The sequence below is a fragment of the Argiope bruennichi genome, chromosome 9, assembly GCF_947563725.1.
Source record: "Argiope bruennichi chromosome 9, qqArgBrue1.1, whole genome shotgun sequence".
NCBI lineage: Eukaryota > Metazoa > Arthropoda > Arachnida > Araneae > Araneidae > Argiope > Argiope bruennichi.
In genome coordinates, this window is record NC_079159.1 from 109,964,303 (window position 1) to 109,980,626 (window position 16,324).

Here is a 16,324-nt window from a genome sequence, read left to right on the forward strand (position 1 = left end):
TTCATAAGTCTTTTCGCATTTTAATGTTCAAATTAATTGATTTATCGGTGCGCGAATAAAAGTAGGTTTGGATAAAAATTAAGAGATCATAAATTCCACATTTTATCTACATTTATTTTATATTTAATTGCAGCAAAGGTCAATGAGCTGAAGACTGCAATAGGACTTTTTATTATTTTATATTTATGCTAATTCACCGAATGTTATTGCTAATATTTTCTGTCGGGATTACTTTTATTTTGCATTGGCATGGCATTCTTTTTCTGATGATAAATCATTATTTCTTACAATACGATTTTAATGATTAGTTTTGATTTGAGTGCTTGCGAACGCCATTGGAAAGAATAAAAAATTTCTATGTACTACATGTATATATTTGTAGTGTTTTACAAATAATATTTTTTTTTTCATTTATTAAACACCCTGTCAATGTACAAGAGATTTTCTACAACAACTTTAGTTAGCTAATCTATCACTATCATATCTGAAATGGGCTATTAACCTACTAGCCACATCTAAATGAGCCTGTATTTTAGTAATATAAAGTTTCGGATATGTATTAAATTTTGAATTCAATCCATCACAGGATTGACCTTTATTCCGTCAAAAGTTTGACCATCAATTGGTCTGTATATTTACAAATATTTGGCTATAACTCCAAAACGGGACTAATTGAGTAAATGAAATTTGGCATATAGTTTTGGCACCAACTTTGTAAATTTTTATCAGATTTAGGGATTTTTTTTAGTGGAAAGAAAGACGCCAAAAATTAATAGAGTATTTTTTCACTGTATTTTGAGGCATAAAAACAAGCTCCATATTGTGTTAGTTTAGGGAAAGCCGAAGAGGTAATATTCCAGCTTATTCATTCTGAGTAACAATTGTTACTCAGAATGTTGTTACTATAAAAGTTAACTTTTTTTACCCACCTGTAATTGGTTATCTATTTATATCGGTATCATTTATTTTATCGCTATCACTTTAATATCAGTCAGATTTTCAAATAAATTCTTATTCTTCAAAGAATGATAGCATCAATGCGAATTGGTTTATGCGCATTAAAACCTAAACTACGCCTTTTGCATTGCAAACACTCTAATAGCTGAAAGAAACCAAATGTTCCCCTGATATGCTCATGGGAGGATCTTACCCAGTTTATTACCCTCCTTTTAAACTGAATACCAGAGCTCCCAGGATTGAAACTCGATCCTCGAGGGGATACCCTTATGAGGATCATGTTTATTTTCTTAGATAGGGCCCACTTCGGAGCTCTGCAGTTTTAGAGGCATTTACCCCAAGTCTAATCGAGAATCCTACTTATCCCTAAGGAAGAGAGAAAGAAAAGTTTCCCGAAACGAGGTGGTCCAAGGTTAAAGTTCGTTGTCTGCATCGCTTCAAACGTGAGCCGCAGACAGACAGCATCCATTTCCATATGTGGGTCAATGCATTAGTGGGTTGACGATCACTCGCCAAAGACGCCAAACGTTGCCACAGGCGTTGACACATTTGCAGACCGAAGAAATTACAAAGCCTTTTTTTAAAAAAGAATTTATTTCTTGTTAATCAATGGGATAAATGATCGCACTTTGGGCAATTAGTGTTTTCTCTTAACGACAGCCGATACAGATCTTTTTCCTCAATTGAAAAGAAAGAAGATATGCCGCTCAGTATTTTTAAATTTAAATGGGAGGTTCGTTGCCAGTTTTTTGGTTTGCCACTGGATAGCAGAATGTTTTCCTTCAATACTTCCCCCTTTAAAAAAAATTTATATTAATTTTAACTGGTGCAATTAGAGCATTGATCTATTTAAAATATTTCTTTCATACTTTTTCCGAACGTTGACATAAATGTGATAGTTAAGACTTAATCCAAAGGAAATTTTGCATCATTATGTACTTATGTAAGGGCAGTTTATATGAAACTATTTATATACAGGAAGTAATTTAAAACAAAAACATCTGACATTTTTTTTTTTTTCGTGCAAGAGATATTGTGAAGGTCTTCGCTCTTAATCTGAATAAGAATGATACTGATAACTTCCTTGCTGTGCAAATAAAGTTTGTTTATGTTCATTGATTAAATTATAAACGTTGTTAAATGGTTTAACAAAAATAAATTCGAGTCCTGTTTCGGGCGTTCTTGTTCTTTACTCTATGTTCTATCTGTGAGGTGTGGGAAAGAGCCCCCACCCCCTGTAAAAAAAGGGGTTGTGCAAGCGAGTGAGTCAGTGTCATCTTCATATGAGCTAAAGTCAGACTTCTGCCCTCGAGTGCTCAGGGGTCTTTACCCTCTGAAGCTACTACACCCCTGTTTCCCCGATCTCTTGGACTTGGTTTGAAATGTGTTCAATCCAAGGCAGATAAGCAACAAGAACAACGAAAATAAAAGAAGGCGTTATTTAACATGTCTTATTCATCATATTGTTGGAATCTAATAAAACATTCGATTTTAAATTTGGAAAATGTATTTTTTTTTTCCAATTGCATAGTACTAACTCCAGAGACGGCTTGTACATGGTCCAGTTCTTTTTATTGCATAAATTTCATCTCTATTTCACTAATTTATTATTATTAATTTAATGAAATTATTATTAATTGAATGAAAAAGTATAACAAATAATTATAATAATTAAAATGACTATAAGCGTAATTGAAACAACGATAATTGAAAACTAAGTTCTATGAATTGATTAGAAATGCAAATAATAAAGAATATAAAGAAGTTTCTTTTTAAATTTCAGTAAAAATTAAATGTTATTTGTCCTTGAAATATAGTACTATATGGTTTTTATAATTTTTAAGGGTCTAGAGGAAAAGTGGTAAGATTCACTTACATAAGCAGATTAATAATATTGTAGAATATTTCAATTATATTCCTAGTATTTATCTCTACCTATTAGAAAGTCCAATAATAATGATTTGTGTTTGTGTGAGTGTATTATTAAATAAATAAGCACTGTAAATTAATTTCTTATGCCCTATACGTGCATTCATTTTTATATTAAACACTTCCCCTGTAACCTTCTTATCTAATGGCAAGGAAGAAAAACAATTCTTAAAGTCTTATGCAATTTTATATTTCAATTTAGTTATCTTTTGTTGTATAGATATGGAATTTCTCAGGATGCAATAAATATTTTTTTGCACGAAATAGTTACATTTTAATAGTTAATAATTAATATATTATTTGTCAATTGAATTTAAAATATTAACATGTTGGTCGCCATAGAATTTTATATAAATTAATTTAAAAATGGATGCTGATACTTTTTTTAAAAAATTGATATGCGGTCACCAGTGTCCTACACGACGTTTAAGGAATAATTTCTAATAATAATTCTTAAATTTGTAATAATTCTTACAAATGCACATATAATGCTTCTTTCAGATATTATTCTTATGTCAAAGGCAACAATATACTGAAGGACCACGACAGCCACTTTATATAATGGTACATACAGAGAATGTAACTGGATGGCTTAGGCTACTATGCCGGTCACCTAAAACACCTACGGTATTACTGAAATAACTAGATGATGGTCAACACTGTCTCCGATGAGTTTTATTAACAAACATTTAGTCCAGACGAAAAAAAATATCCTATCGGAATATGAAATTCAAAAAAAGATGTCTGAGTGCATTTCTTATTCTATCTATCCTTTATTTATTTTTCAAGTTCATAAGATTATCATTTTATTTTCGCCCCTTTCTTCAGATGATTCTATGTCAATTCGAAACGTTTCTGTTTTTTACTACGATTTTTGTCCCTAATATCCCTAGTAAATGTGAGTGACAGGAATCAAACAAAATCTTGAGGCCACCATTGCATTATGAATACAAGGAATCCGAGAAGAACCAAGAAAAAAATGTTATAACTGTTGGAAAAACATCAAAGAAAGGAACGTAAATGCTGCGTAAAACTTGAATCAGAATAACTCGATAGTGTGGTTCCAGAAATCATTAAATAAATTAATTCCTTGAAATAAATATGTATTCTAAAAATCTAGTTTATTACTTCCAGTTGATCCACTCCAATTATAATGCCTCCCAACAGTGTTTTTGTCCTAATCACTCCAATTAATTACGTCGGATTTGATGCAGAACAGAAACGAAACCTGCTGTTTTCTAGCTATCAAAACAGCGGGTTTCGGTCGCTCCACACGTGCCGCCCTGCGGAGGGGTAATGACTACTTTTCCATGTCATCCCTTCTCTCGCATCCCTCTTGGCGACGGTTTCTGCCGAATAATGGACAAGGAGGTCAGTGGGTCTCCCCATCATCTCCGAGAAAAGAGATTCGCTTTGGCGTGATCCTTTCACACATTCACAATCTTTCGTTTTCATCCCGACTGCCGCATCTCACGATCTGCCCTGGATGTGTAAACAACACTCATGCTGGCTACAGAGAGCTACTCGATTAGTGAAAGAAAATGGAATGATCTCTACATAACCAGTCTGGTAAGAGACGCTTTTTGAGCTCTTGTTGGTATATAATATACTGGAGAGACAAACGATAGGATTGTAATTTTCGATAATATCTTCCATTTTCCTTTTTATGCAAAAAAAATAAATTAAATAATAATAATCTGTACTTTTAAGATGTTATTCTAATATTCTTTTCAGATATTCTGATCCTGATATTATCGTTCTTAATTACTTATTTAGATATTTTCATATTTGTTTATTCTTTTAAGTTCCAAAAATATATTTAATATTAGATTCTTTAAGAAAAAAAACTTCTTTCCGATAGATATTCATTAAATTTTTTGAGAAGAGATAGAAATCGTCTGACAGAATTTTAAACTGTATTCTATAAAGTCTAAAATTCTTTCCTCTATATTATGTTTTAACTTTTTTTTCTGCTGATACATAAAAATGTTTGCAGAAAGGCAGAAATCGTCTGCTAAAAGTTGAGCTTTAAATTATATTCTTGCAATCGTTTGGTGGCGGGAAAACTGAATGGAGAATCTCCATAGAATTAGTATAGATTATCAATATATATTTATTTATTATTTTCTTTTTAAATTTTATTAACTTGTGTCTCTTATCTTCTGTATTTAAAGAAACAGCGTTATTGTTTCTATTAAATGCAAGTTTTTTTTTGTTGTTTTTTTCATTTGCAAATGCATTTTTTCTTTTCTGTTTTCTGTAAAATACCTTGCACATTTGTATTTTCTCATAATTGCTGCTAATTTCATATTGTGTCCTAACAGAATCTATTTAATAAAGTCTAAAGTTGCTTAAAAGCAAAAAAAATTGAATTGAATCTCATGAATAATTTCTCTTTTAATATATCTGTTATTTGCAGTTTTTGAAAGCAATTGTCATTATGTATAATATAGTTATGAATGTTCAGATGAACTAGAATACAAGTATCAGCGCAATACAATATTACAAGATACTATTTTTTCTCACTATTGTACATACATACGTATGAACTTAATTAAAATACTTTTTTTTTTCATGGTTCAGCAATTGCTTTTTTAGCAAAATTTCTTTTTTTCAATTGTTTATTTTTATTTTCAATAAATATAAAGAGCAGATTTCACACATAAAAAATCAGCACGAATGCATCAATCGTTATATGTTTTTAAAAGTTTCTTAAGTTTTGAAAATACTATGACATCTAATCAGAGCATAAAATAATGATTACGAAAACAATTATGTTTTAAAAAACGAATAGATTTTTTTTCTTTGACTATTATAACAAAACATATTCTACAGCATCTGTTCCATATTTTATTTAAATGAGCTATAATTATCTCGTGTTATTTATATCTTGAGAATATTTTCATTGATGAGCTAACAGCACTAAATGGAATATTCAGTATATGTTGAGTCATAATAAATGTCATAAAAACTCTTATTGTTCCAATAAACATATGACAAGTCTTTTAAGATTTAAAAAAAAATATTCCAAAGTTTTTAAGATATTTAAAAAAATGCAAGTTCTGCTATAATTAATAAAGGACATCTTGAAAGAAGAACTTTACCAAAATTAAGAAATAATTGGTAAATTTTTCAAGATGTCCTTTATGTTTACTAAATCAATTCTTAAACATCAATATCACCTTAATATTAAATATTTTTGGATATAATAATCAATTCGCTTCCTTGATTTTTTTTTCACAAACAAATGCTCTAAAAACATCTTATATAATATTTTCTTATTGTTCTGAGCAAAAAAGTATTATTTACTGTCTATAGTTGTTATTCAAGCTTGAAATTATTCGGTTAATATTTTTTATTCGTTTTTTTATTTCCTATTTGTATATTTATGAAATCAGTCACACAAAAAATATCATTGAAAAGGAATAATGAACTCTATATAGCCACTCAATATTAAATATTGATAGAACGTGAAAAAACGCTTTAGTTTTAGAAGAAAAAAGAATTAATTCCATCTATATATAAACTATCTCTAAATATTTCACTTTTGAATTGCTGTAATATATTTCCTTATTCGATTTTTTTTTCTTTTTTCCTAATCTATTTACTTTCAGAGCTGTGTTTATAATTTCCTCTGGTCTTATTTTCTCAAATTCCTTCCTGTAAATAATATTTTTAATTTTGTTTTTGATAAATTTTTCAATTATAGCTGAATTTTCTTTCTGTATTGACAATTTTAAAATTAAGACTTAAATAGGTGAATATATTTTTTAATTACTAATGAAACTAGAAGATATACAGTTTGGTGCCGTTATGTATTACTAAATTGACAAGACAATCGAAATTTCATTTCAACTTAACAGAATGGAAATTGCTGAAATATTGCTTAATTCACATACATTTTTAATAAATTTATAAAAAATACTATATTGACATAAAACGTTTTCATATATTTATCATTATTCTACAATATTATTATAATAATAATTTTACATATTATAGAATCATTTAATCGTAGTTACTGTCATGAAGTTTTTGTATCTAAGGAATACACTATACCACCTTTTTAATTCTTATTTGGGATCAACTCCAAAAAAAATCATTTTTTTTTAAATCATTTTCAATAAACATGGAATAATTTTCTTAATGTAAGAAAAGCAACCAAAAATAAGAAATGTCTGGAATTTACCAATTGCTTTTTAGGTCTATTTTAAATTATATTTTCAACAAAAGAATAGACAGGAAACATTTAACCTTGAACTTCTGCAAAGAACTTTTTCTTCTTTACGAGTAGGTGTTTGCATGCAATTTCAAACTGATGATATGTTCATTATTATTTCATTTACATTGAGTATTGTTATTCCTCAAGCATTTTTTTCCAATTTTTTTTAAACATTCCTTGTACTATTTATTTTTTTTATATATTTTTAAATAATTTTCCATTCTGTGACTTTTATGCTTAAGAAGAAAAATTTAAATATTTTTAATAATCTCATAAAATATTTGAAATATTCTTAATAATAATTTAATTCCGAATGAATTTTCTTTCCTGTCTTTTTTTTATTGTTTTAAGTTTAAAGATGCTTTACATCTCTTGAAATCATATAACATCAAAAAGGATGTTAAAACGAGGATTGCTTAAAACATTCTACGCATTATAAAAACTTCCATTGTTCATGTTTTTCTTATTAAGAAAATTCAATATTTTTTCATCCCGTTTCTGAATTTAAGTTAGAAAATAATTTAAACGGATATAGAATTTCTTTTTTAATCTTTTCAAATTTTCATACCTATTTTTAGGGCTTATCAGATATTCCAACTGCAGAGGTATTAATTTATTCCAGTTTTAATTTTTCTTTGAAAAGTTGCTGCTGCGTTTTGAACTTGTTAGAAGGCGACAATAATTTGGCAGCATTTGATCGTTATTTTGCTTTATCTTTTTTTATATATGATTCGTCTTGAATATTTTTGGAATTTGATTTTTCTTTGAAAAACAAGTTGTTGTAAACTAAACACAAATCTTGATTTGAAATATTAATTCGTGTCACTCTTAAATGATGATTCAGATATGCTGTTTTTAATTGGATATTTTTTCCTCGTTTGTTCAATATTTAAAGGTAAAATTCTATGTCGGAAAATGCAGGAACGAAATAATATGTATTTGTTACCGTAAATGTGATATTAATCCGATGATTTTTTTATAATTAATTATTATTAATAATCACTATTAAACTTATTTGTGATTATGGATAATCCCCGGTAATTATACATTATCATCAGTTTATTACATTGACCCTAACATATATAATATATATATTCAATGCAAACAACAAATGTTTCAATACATTAAAAAAAAATAAGAAAGCACATAGGATAACTTCACCTTTGATTTTATCGATAATAATCAAGAATATTGTGCTATCTTATCATTTCAAATCAAAAATAGAAAAATTAGAGAAAATCGGAACTTTATTTCAAAACATAATAGCATGATAACATTTTTGACTTTGATTCTTCTGTCTTTATATTATTTTCAAATCTATTAATTACGTAGCAAAGATAATGCTTGTACACAGAATACATTTAATATCTTCTCAATGAGCTTGTGTATAAACGCAGTAATAAAACAATTAGAAGTGATATTCTAAAATTCACATAAAAAATAATAAATTTATTAGAAATTTAAAATTTTTATTATTATTTAATATTATAATAAATTAAAAATGTTTTATAATTAGAGAGAAAAATGTTCTATTATTGGTTTTACCGAAAAGTTTTTTTTTTTAATTTTAAAGTGATTTAAAAATCCTACATAGTTATTGAGAAAAAATAAAAGTTTTAATTGATTTTTAAATAAAAATATGATAGCAGCTTAAAAAGATTCTTTCCTACTGTTCACTAATTACTTAAGAAGTACGATGCACTTAGTTTAAAATCCAACATTTTACTACAGTGTTTTGAATGTTTCTTGCATTAGATATGCAGCATAATGCAATTTATAGTGTGTATCCACTCTATAAACATTATCGTGTTAAAATTGTAATATTTTAATTTTATTTGGAAAGTTTAAATAAACGTCAAAGTTAATCGGATATTTCTCAATGAATTAAAAATACTTTTTTATGATCTGCGAATACTATGAATTTCTCTAATATATATGTATATAATTATTAATGTTTCAAACTTCGTATACTATTTGTAAAGAAATTTATCATTATTACTGTCTTTCATAAATAAATAAGAAATTTTAATTTATACTTTGTTAAGAGCAAGTTTGCCATATTTCTTTTTAGAAATATTAATTTTAAAACCTAAATACATGTTATTAAAATGAATGTTTCTAAAATAATAATAAAAAAAAATTTCAAATAATCAAACCAGTCATTTAATTATAATTACTAATCATACATGTTTTCTAGTTTCTCGAGAAAGAAAGTAGAAAAAGGTTTTACTTACATGAAAATAGCCATCTTCATCCGCCGTTATGTTTTCATTTATTTGTTCATTCAAAATTTCTAATATAATAACTTGTATTTCTTTTTTGCTTGTCACCAATCTCATCAAGATGCAATTGAATTCAAATGCATTTTGACACCATTTAATTAATTATCCTGTTTAAGTTCTTCATAAAGTATCATTTTTTTTTCTATCTATGCCTTTCTTCAAATAACACTTATGAGTTGTCCTGTGTCGATAAGCACAGAGAAGTTGTTTGTGATTTCGGAAACTTTTTCCGGCTGCTACCGCATCATTTGGTTCGAACCACTCACTTATTAATGAAAGGAAAGATATTTTGTCCCTTCAATTTCTCAATGATGTAGTTTATCACTGCAGAAATTTATCTTCTTTCACTTTCACATTCTATTTTATTCTGGACATTTTTCTTGGTTCATAAATCAAGGTATACTGATAGTACATTATTCTTTTATTTATTCATTTCTCTTATTTTTACATTATTTATTTTGTCGTATATAAAGAAAATATTGTAATTATCAAAACTTCCAAATTTGAAATTTGGATGAATCTCCACTTTTCAGATCTCCCCAGAGTTCGGAAGAATTTGAGTTTTGGAAATTATGTGTGTCTGTGAACAACTCAACTCAAAAACGCTTTAAGCCAGACGAGTGAAATCAAATGGACTTGAGACTAATTAATCTAAATTATGTTCTATCATCAAAGATATTTTAAATTAATTTAAGTATTAAGTAAGAAAAATTAAATTTATTCGCAGAAGATTTTTTTGCAATATTCTTTGAAGCATTGTTTACTTATCTTATATTGTTATTGTAAGAATTTATTTATTCACTAGATTGTTTGTTTGTTTATTTGTTTGTTTGTTTTTTCATTCTAAAATAATGAAATATTTGTTCCGATTCATTACAACCTAAAATTGGAGGGTTCTTTCTTTTATTTTTTAAAAATAAAGCAAATAGTACAAAATGTGTTTCAAATATTGCGTGCATAATTGTATCGGCCAATTTCGACAATTCGTTTAAATTATTTTTTCAGCCATCAACCCAAAAACTCGAAGACAAACAATTTGTTTTTGTCTCGAGGGATATAACTGCGAACTCTTCTTTAATGTTCAAACGATTATTTTGTCTGTTCTCTTTTTCCGTTACAATTCATGGTCGATTGCTTTGTTCCCATACGTCTTGAATCCTGTTCTCAAGTGATGAGCATAAACTGATTACTTTTTATAAAAAAAACAGAAAATTAACAGTTGACGTACACAGTTTTTTTGTTTAACTTTTCCCTTTTTACACATTTGTGATTATTCTATCCCAGCTTATTTCAGATAAATAGCGATAATAGAGCAACGATTAAAATGTTTTATTTGACATGCTCCTTTTACAAGGTTCTGTTTTCATGCATGATTTGAAATGTTCCTCAAAATTTTCACAGGCATCGTTAATGCCATCTACTTAACATAACTTAACTTTAATCCTCGAAAATCATTTTGTCGATTGACCTAGACATATTTGTATTATCTGATTTATTCAAGGATTGATATCTATTAAGTGAGAAAGTTCTTCATTATAGTATATTTTTCAAAGAATTTTGAGCTTTGGAAAACAATTCCATCTAAGCTCTTTATTATATTAAAATCTTTTTTATTCTTTGAATGCGTGTATAAAAATAAAGTTAAATCTTTTACTTTCGTTTATTATTATTATTTTCAAGAAAATTCGATTTTATTTTGTTTGGATATACTGGCTTGTTCTAAAAATCCCATTTATAATCGTCCATAAAGTTTTTAAATCATCTGTTATATCTAAAATGCTATTTTATAAGATTATGATAATGAAATTACACCGATTTTTCTTTATTTTTCATTTATGCAGTTTATTCCTAACTTATGTCACCAAGAAATTTCGACAAAACATTTTATTGTAATGAATAACATATAAATTTGAAAAAAAAATCAAAGCATACTTTAATTACTACTTACCTTTTACGATTTCATAACATTTAATATGAAATTACTTTTGAATTAAGACTAAAATAACGAAAATAATTTAAATAATATTTTCTGAAATTCGCTACTTTATGGCACGTATGAAGTAAAATTTTTCATAAATAGACCGATTAACTAATAAGTTCTACAAACATTAAAATAACATGCTATTGATATCAAGAACACATATATGATCAAAGGAAAAACTATAACATATTAGAAAGTTAAGATAAAATCAATTGATAAAGTTTAACTTTACAAATCTAAATGACAAATTAAATTAAAGCAGTTAATAACAATTTTAATTTTCATATACTCAATTTCAGAAACTGATTGATTATTTTTTAATTACCACTGCATATCGTAGATTGAATATTACGACTAAGTAATAATAAATCTGTTTTATTTTAATGAAGATTTAAATCTGTGAATAATTCTAATAAATATTTTAGTTTTTTTATTGTGGGAGAATTTGATTCAAATGATCCATTCATAGAAATAATAAGTCATATCATCTCCAACAGGGACCCGCTTATAACATATTGTGAAATAATTCTTTTATCCAAGGCCCTATTTTTATTGATGTCAATCGCGGTTCGCCATTTTTTTACCCATTTGTAACATTCACTCCATAATATTTACCTCTACTTTTGAGAACATATAAAAAGAACTCTTAATACGACTTCCACTAGCCGTCTTTTTTATAACTATTTTTGTATTGCTTTAAACTTCCAAATATTTTTTTCAATCAGAATTTTGATAAAAATGGCTCATTTCTATCAGCAGAAACAATACTCCTGTAATACTAAAACTGAGAATAAGTTTGCATAAATAAAGAAATAAAAATTCAATGCCCTAAGATTATTTCTTCTTAAGATATTTTTCCTTAGAATCTTATTTTAAATGTTTACAGAAAAATATAAATTTGACTATAAAACTCTGCATTTTGATGTGGGTTTTCGGTCATTTTCCTTCCTAGTTCTTTCCATTTTGAATGATGGAGAAAAAGATTAATTCTTTTTTAAATAAATCAGTTCTGTGAATAAAACCTGTTTAGTTGTTCTTTTTTTTTTAATGAAATAAACAATCATTATAACAGTCGTCATATGAATATTCCATTTACAAACTCTGTTTTATTTATGTTTCATTTATTGAGATTGTTTTAAATTAATATTGCGCACAGTTTCAAATGTTTGTAAACAAATTTATAAATAATATTTTTAACTTTCAATTTTAGGGGAAATATTATTTAAAATCAGATTTGTTACTTCTTCACCTACTATCTTAATATTTATAATTGATTTTTTTTTAATTATAAACCATACGGATTCAAGCGTTATTACTGACACATCGTTTCCTTTTCTCGCGATGTTTAAATATTTTGACTGTTGGAAGTTTGGCTAAAAAATGCTAAGAACTATTTTTTTTAATTTCAAATTAAAGTTTGATTTTTTTATGTTCTAGTATTTTATTAGAAGCAATATAATAAATTTCAAAGTAAGTTACAGAAAATATTTTTTTCTGGGACAATATGTTAATAATATTATTTAAAAATATTTTTTTTTGTGTGTGTGTAGTATATTAAAATGCAAAAATATAATTTTGATATTTAATTTAAGTTGTGAATTATTTTTAAGAATATTAAAATTTAATAATATTGTTTCATTAATTTATTGCAATGTTTCTTAATATTTTTTGTTTTGTGCCCAGCTAAAATTTCTATTCGTTTTTTATTTGTACTTTTTTTATATCAAATATTACTTTTTTCATTGGTCTTACGCAGATCTTACCTTTGCATGCACTTTACTTCTTTTGCTGTATTTTCTTCATTCTTTCATCATTTGAAAAAAACCCGAGGCATATGCATGAAACGTCAGTGACCCTAAAGACGGCCTTGGTAACACCTGTGGAATAATGTCATACGCTAGCATTTTTCCCATTGCCGCTACATGGGTAAAAGGCATACGCTGACATTAACTTCTACTTCAACCTCGAAAACATGCATTCATTTGCTTCGAGTTCACTAACACCATCTTTTCCTTTATTAAAAAAACACTTAAATAGCGTTCCTGATTTTTCAGTTTGGTCCACCGCTGCATCTGTTTGGAACTTTTTCTTCTGTGTTTATGAAAAAGCACCAGCAATAACTACCAATGTAACGACTTTGCTACTGTATACATAATTTCCATAGATCTCTGACGACATCAAAACCCAATTAACGACAGTATTTGTTAAGTTTTCCACGATTGTGATTAATTGCAGCAACTGAATCGATATACTTGGATCTGGGTTACCTGTTTCCTACGGTCTTTCGAGCGAAAGGAAGGGATAAATCGCTTACAGCTGTTTTGGCGGCTAAGCGCTCGTGTTTGCTTTTACCAGTTTTGTGAGTTTTTGTTTCCTTTTTCTGGCGTTAAGAAAGCGGGTCAAAAAAAAAAAAAAATTAGCCTTGACAGTGAACTCAATAGAAACTTTTGATCTTTCGCTCTCTTTACGACTGCTCTTAATGGCTTTACGTTGTTTTGGTTGTAACATAACCAAAGTTGAAAAGTAACATAGTAACTTTTAGGCTGTTTTGAATATTATATATTCTTTTGCTATTGCTTTATTTATTTAAAAATAAAAAAAATAAAAACTTTTTTTTGTATTTTTTATTTATTTGAATAAAATGCTTTATTTTTTAAGAGACTCAATAAAGAGATATTTTTTGTATAATAAGGAAGATTTTTTTTTTTTTGTATAATAAGAAAACGAATCAGAAAGGTGAAGCCTCTATTTTCTTACTTTTATTATTTTTCCAATGATTTAAATTACTCTTACGAGTATTTTAATTTCGCGAAAGATTTAATCTTCTTCAAATTAATAATTAAAAAATAAAAGAATCGAATATTAGCAAGATTATGAATCCAACATGTTTTACATTAAAAAATAGATTTAATGAGAAACGTTCACTATTTATAACCATACCTGAAAAATACTGGTTAAATTTTAAAAAAAAAAACTTTATATTTAAATTTATTTCAATATCTTAAAATTATACCATAATGTTAAAGATTCGAAAATATTTTGTTACCAATAGTTTTGTGAACAGTAGACGTCACGCCCAAATAACTTCTCACACTGCAAGTCAAATCATTCGAGCTAGAGTTACCACAAGAATATTTTAAAGAATAAAAATGTAAACCTCGGCATGAATTTAAAAAAAAAAAAATTCTAACTACAATTTTAGTTAATTAAAGATGAAGTGAAAATTCCTTGATAAGTAACAAAAAACTTTATTTCAAAAATAAAAAGATTTTTACATTTTAAAATTTTAAAAACAAATCTTTTTAACAGTTCATTTAAACATGGTATGATCCCCCCCCCCCAATTGTAACAATAAATTTTTAGAGATATTTTTATATAGCATTTAAATAATTTAATTACCGTTTAAATTTTTTTCTGAATTTTGATAATGCAAATATATATTGCACAATTTCCAACAATTATTTGCATTGTTGCAATAAAGTTGAAAAGTTTCCATAACTTCTTCAAATGTTAAATCTCATTATTTCCTTCCATTGTTTCAAGTTAGGGAAGAAAGATTCTGTTATTATAAATGCAGTTTAAATAAGGAGGAAAATGGCAAAGTTACAGTATTACGAATGGCAACATGCATTTAGAAGAGAGATTATCTATGCAGTTGCGTTTTTAATGGTATTTGACGCCATTAGAAAAGACTCATGTGTAAAATGAACAGAACTATAGATGCGAGGATATTAGAGCAACTATACTGTAACATCTATTACAATTTGATGCTTAAAAATTCTTTGTTGGTGAAAAAATGATTTATTCATCAAGAGATGAAATTACAATTAAATACAAGCAATATTTCTGATAAATTAGCTGATCACCCAAAGCTGTTTGTGTAATATGATAGACAAACAGTTGAAATTTTTTGCAGTGCTAGTAGATATTTATTTAAAGTTTGACTGTAATATTAATTTGTTATACAATATCATAATTTTCCATCTGACGGAAAGATTGACAACAAATTATTCTTTCTCGCATATGAACTCTAGAGAAAGTATAGTAATTGTCAAAAATTCGAACTCCAGATTTTGATGAATTTCCGCGTTTTTGACCTCTTTTAGTGGGAAAAACACTTTTTTTAATTATGTCCGTCTGTCTGTCTGTCCATCTATCAGCCTGTTCTATGGAAACGATAAAACAAAAACGTTTTAATCTGGACAGATGAATTTTGGTGTAAGGATTTTAGACCAAATGAGTACATTTCCTGACGAAATCCATACAAAGGAAATCTGTTTGTCTGGCTGTTCGAGTACAAGTGAACTCGATAGCTATTAAACACAAAGTGCTAATTATATAAAATTCTATACATAGATTTAACATCGAAAAATGTAGAGTCTGGTCTAATTTTGAACTAAATCTGTCGAAGAGTTGATTGTCTATTGGTCTGTGCTTTCATATGTGTGTAAACGCAATGATTTAAATCAATGAAATTTGGTATGAAAACATGTGACTGCATCTGTAGTTTTGAGTTCAAATTCGGTTTTAATGGGAAAAAAGCCGTCGAAATTACATATTCGCACTATATGTTCAGTGAAAATGCTAGATTCAAGTCAAAAAATGTATATTTTGTAACTATTGCTCGTCAATGTCACGGCAATCATTCGTACCTCAACAAAAGTTCTTCAATTTTATGGAGGGGGGGGGGGGGGAGGTAGAGGAGGTAGACTTTATTGGAGAGTATACGAGAAAGATTCAGGAAGACCACTTCTGCTGGTTTTTTCAATTTTATTCACTCAATAATGAATAGTATTGTATATAAAATTAATAGAAATTTATATTCGATATGTAATTTTTTACTCGGGATCATTATATATAATATTAATTTCTGAAACTTCCAGTGAAGAATGAAATTAAATTATGTCGCAAATTTTACTCTGTACAAAATCATTTACTTGTTCTTAACTTTGA

At 27.4% G+C, this 16,324-nt stretch overlaps 1 protein-coding gene across 4 annotated transcripts in view; it reads left to right on the forward strand.

Moving 5' to 3' along the window:
* Positions 1 to 16,324, forward strand: part of LOC129984002 (rhophilin-2-like) — a 134,972-nt gene that overhangs the window by 63,939 nt on the left and 54,709 nt on the right. Inside the window, exon 1 of one of the 4 annotated variants that reach the window (XM_056093748.1) lies at positions 4,363 to 4,455. The exons of the other annotated variants lie outside the window; for them this stretch is intronic. Within the exon in view, the coding sequence (XP_055949723.1) occupies positions 4,390 to 4,455 (66 nt within the window). The 5' untranslated portion in view covers positions 4,363 to 4,389. Of the gene's footprint in view, positions 1 to 4,362; positions 4,456 to 16,324 lie in introns of those variants that run through there. 4 annotated transcript variants of the gene reach the window in all.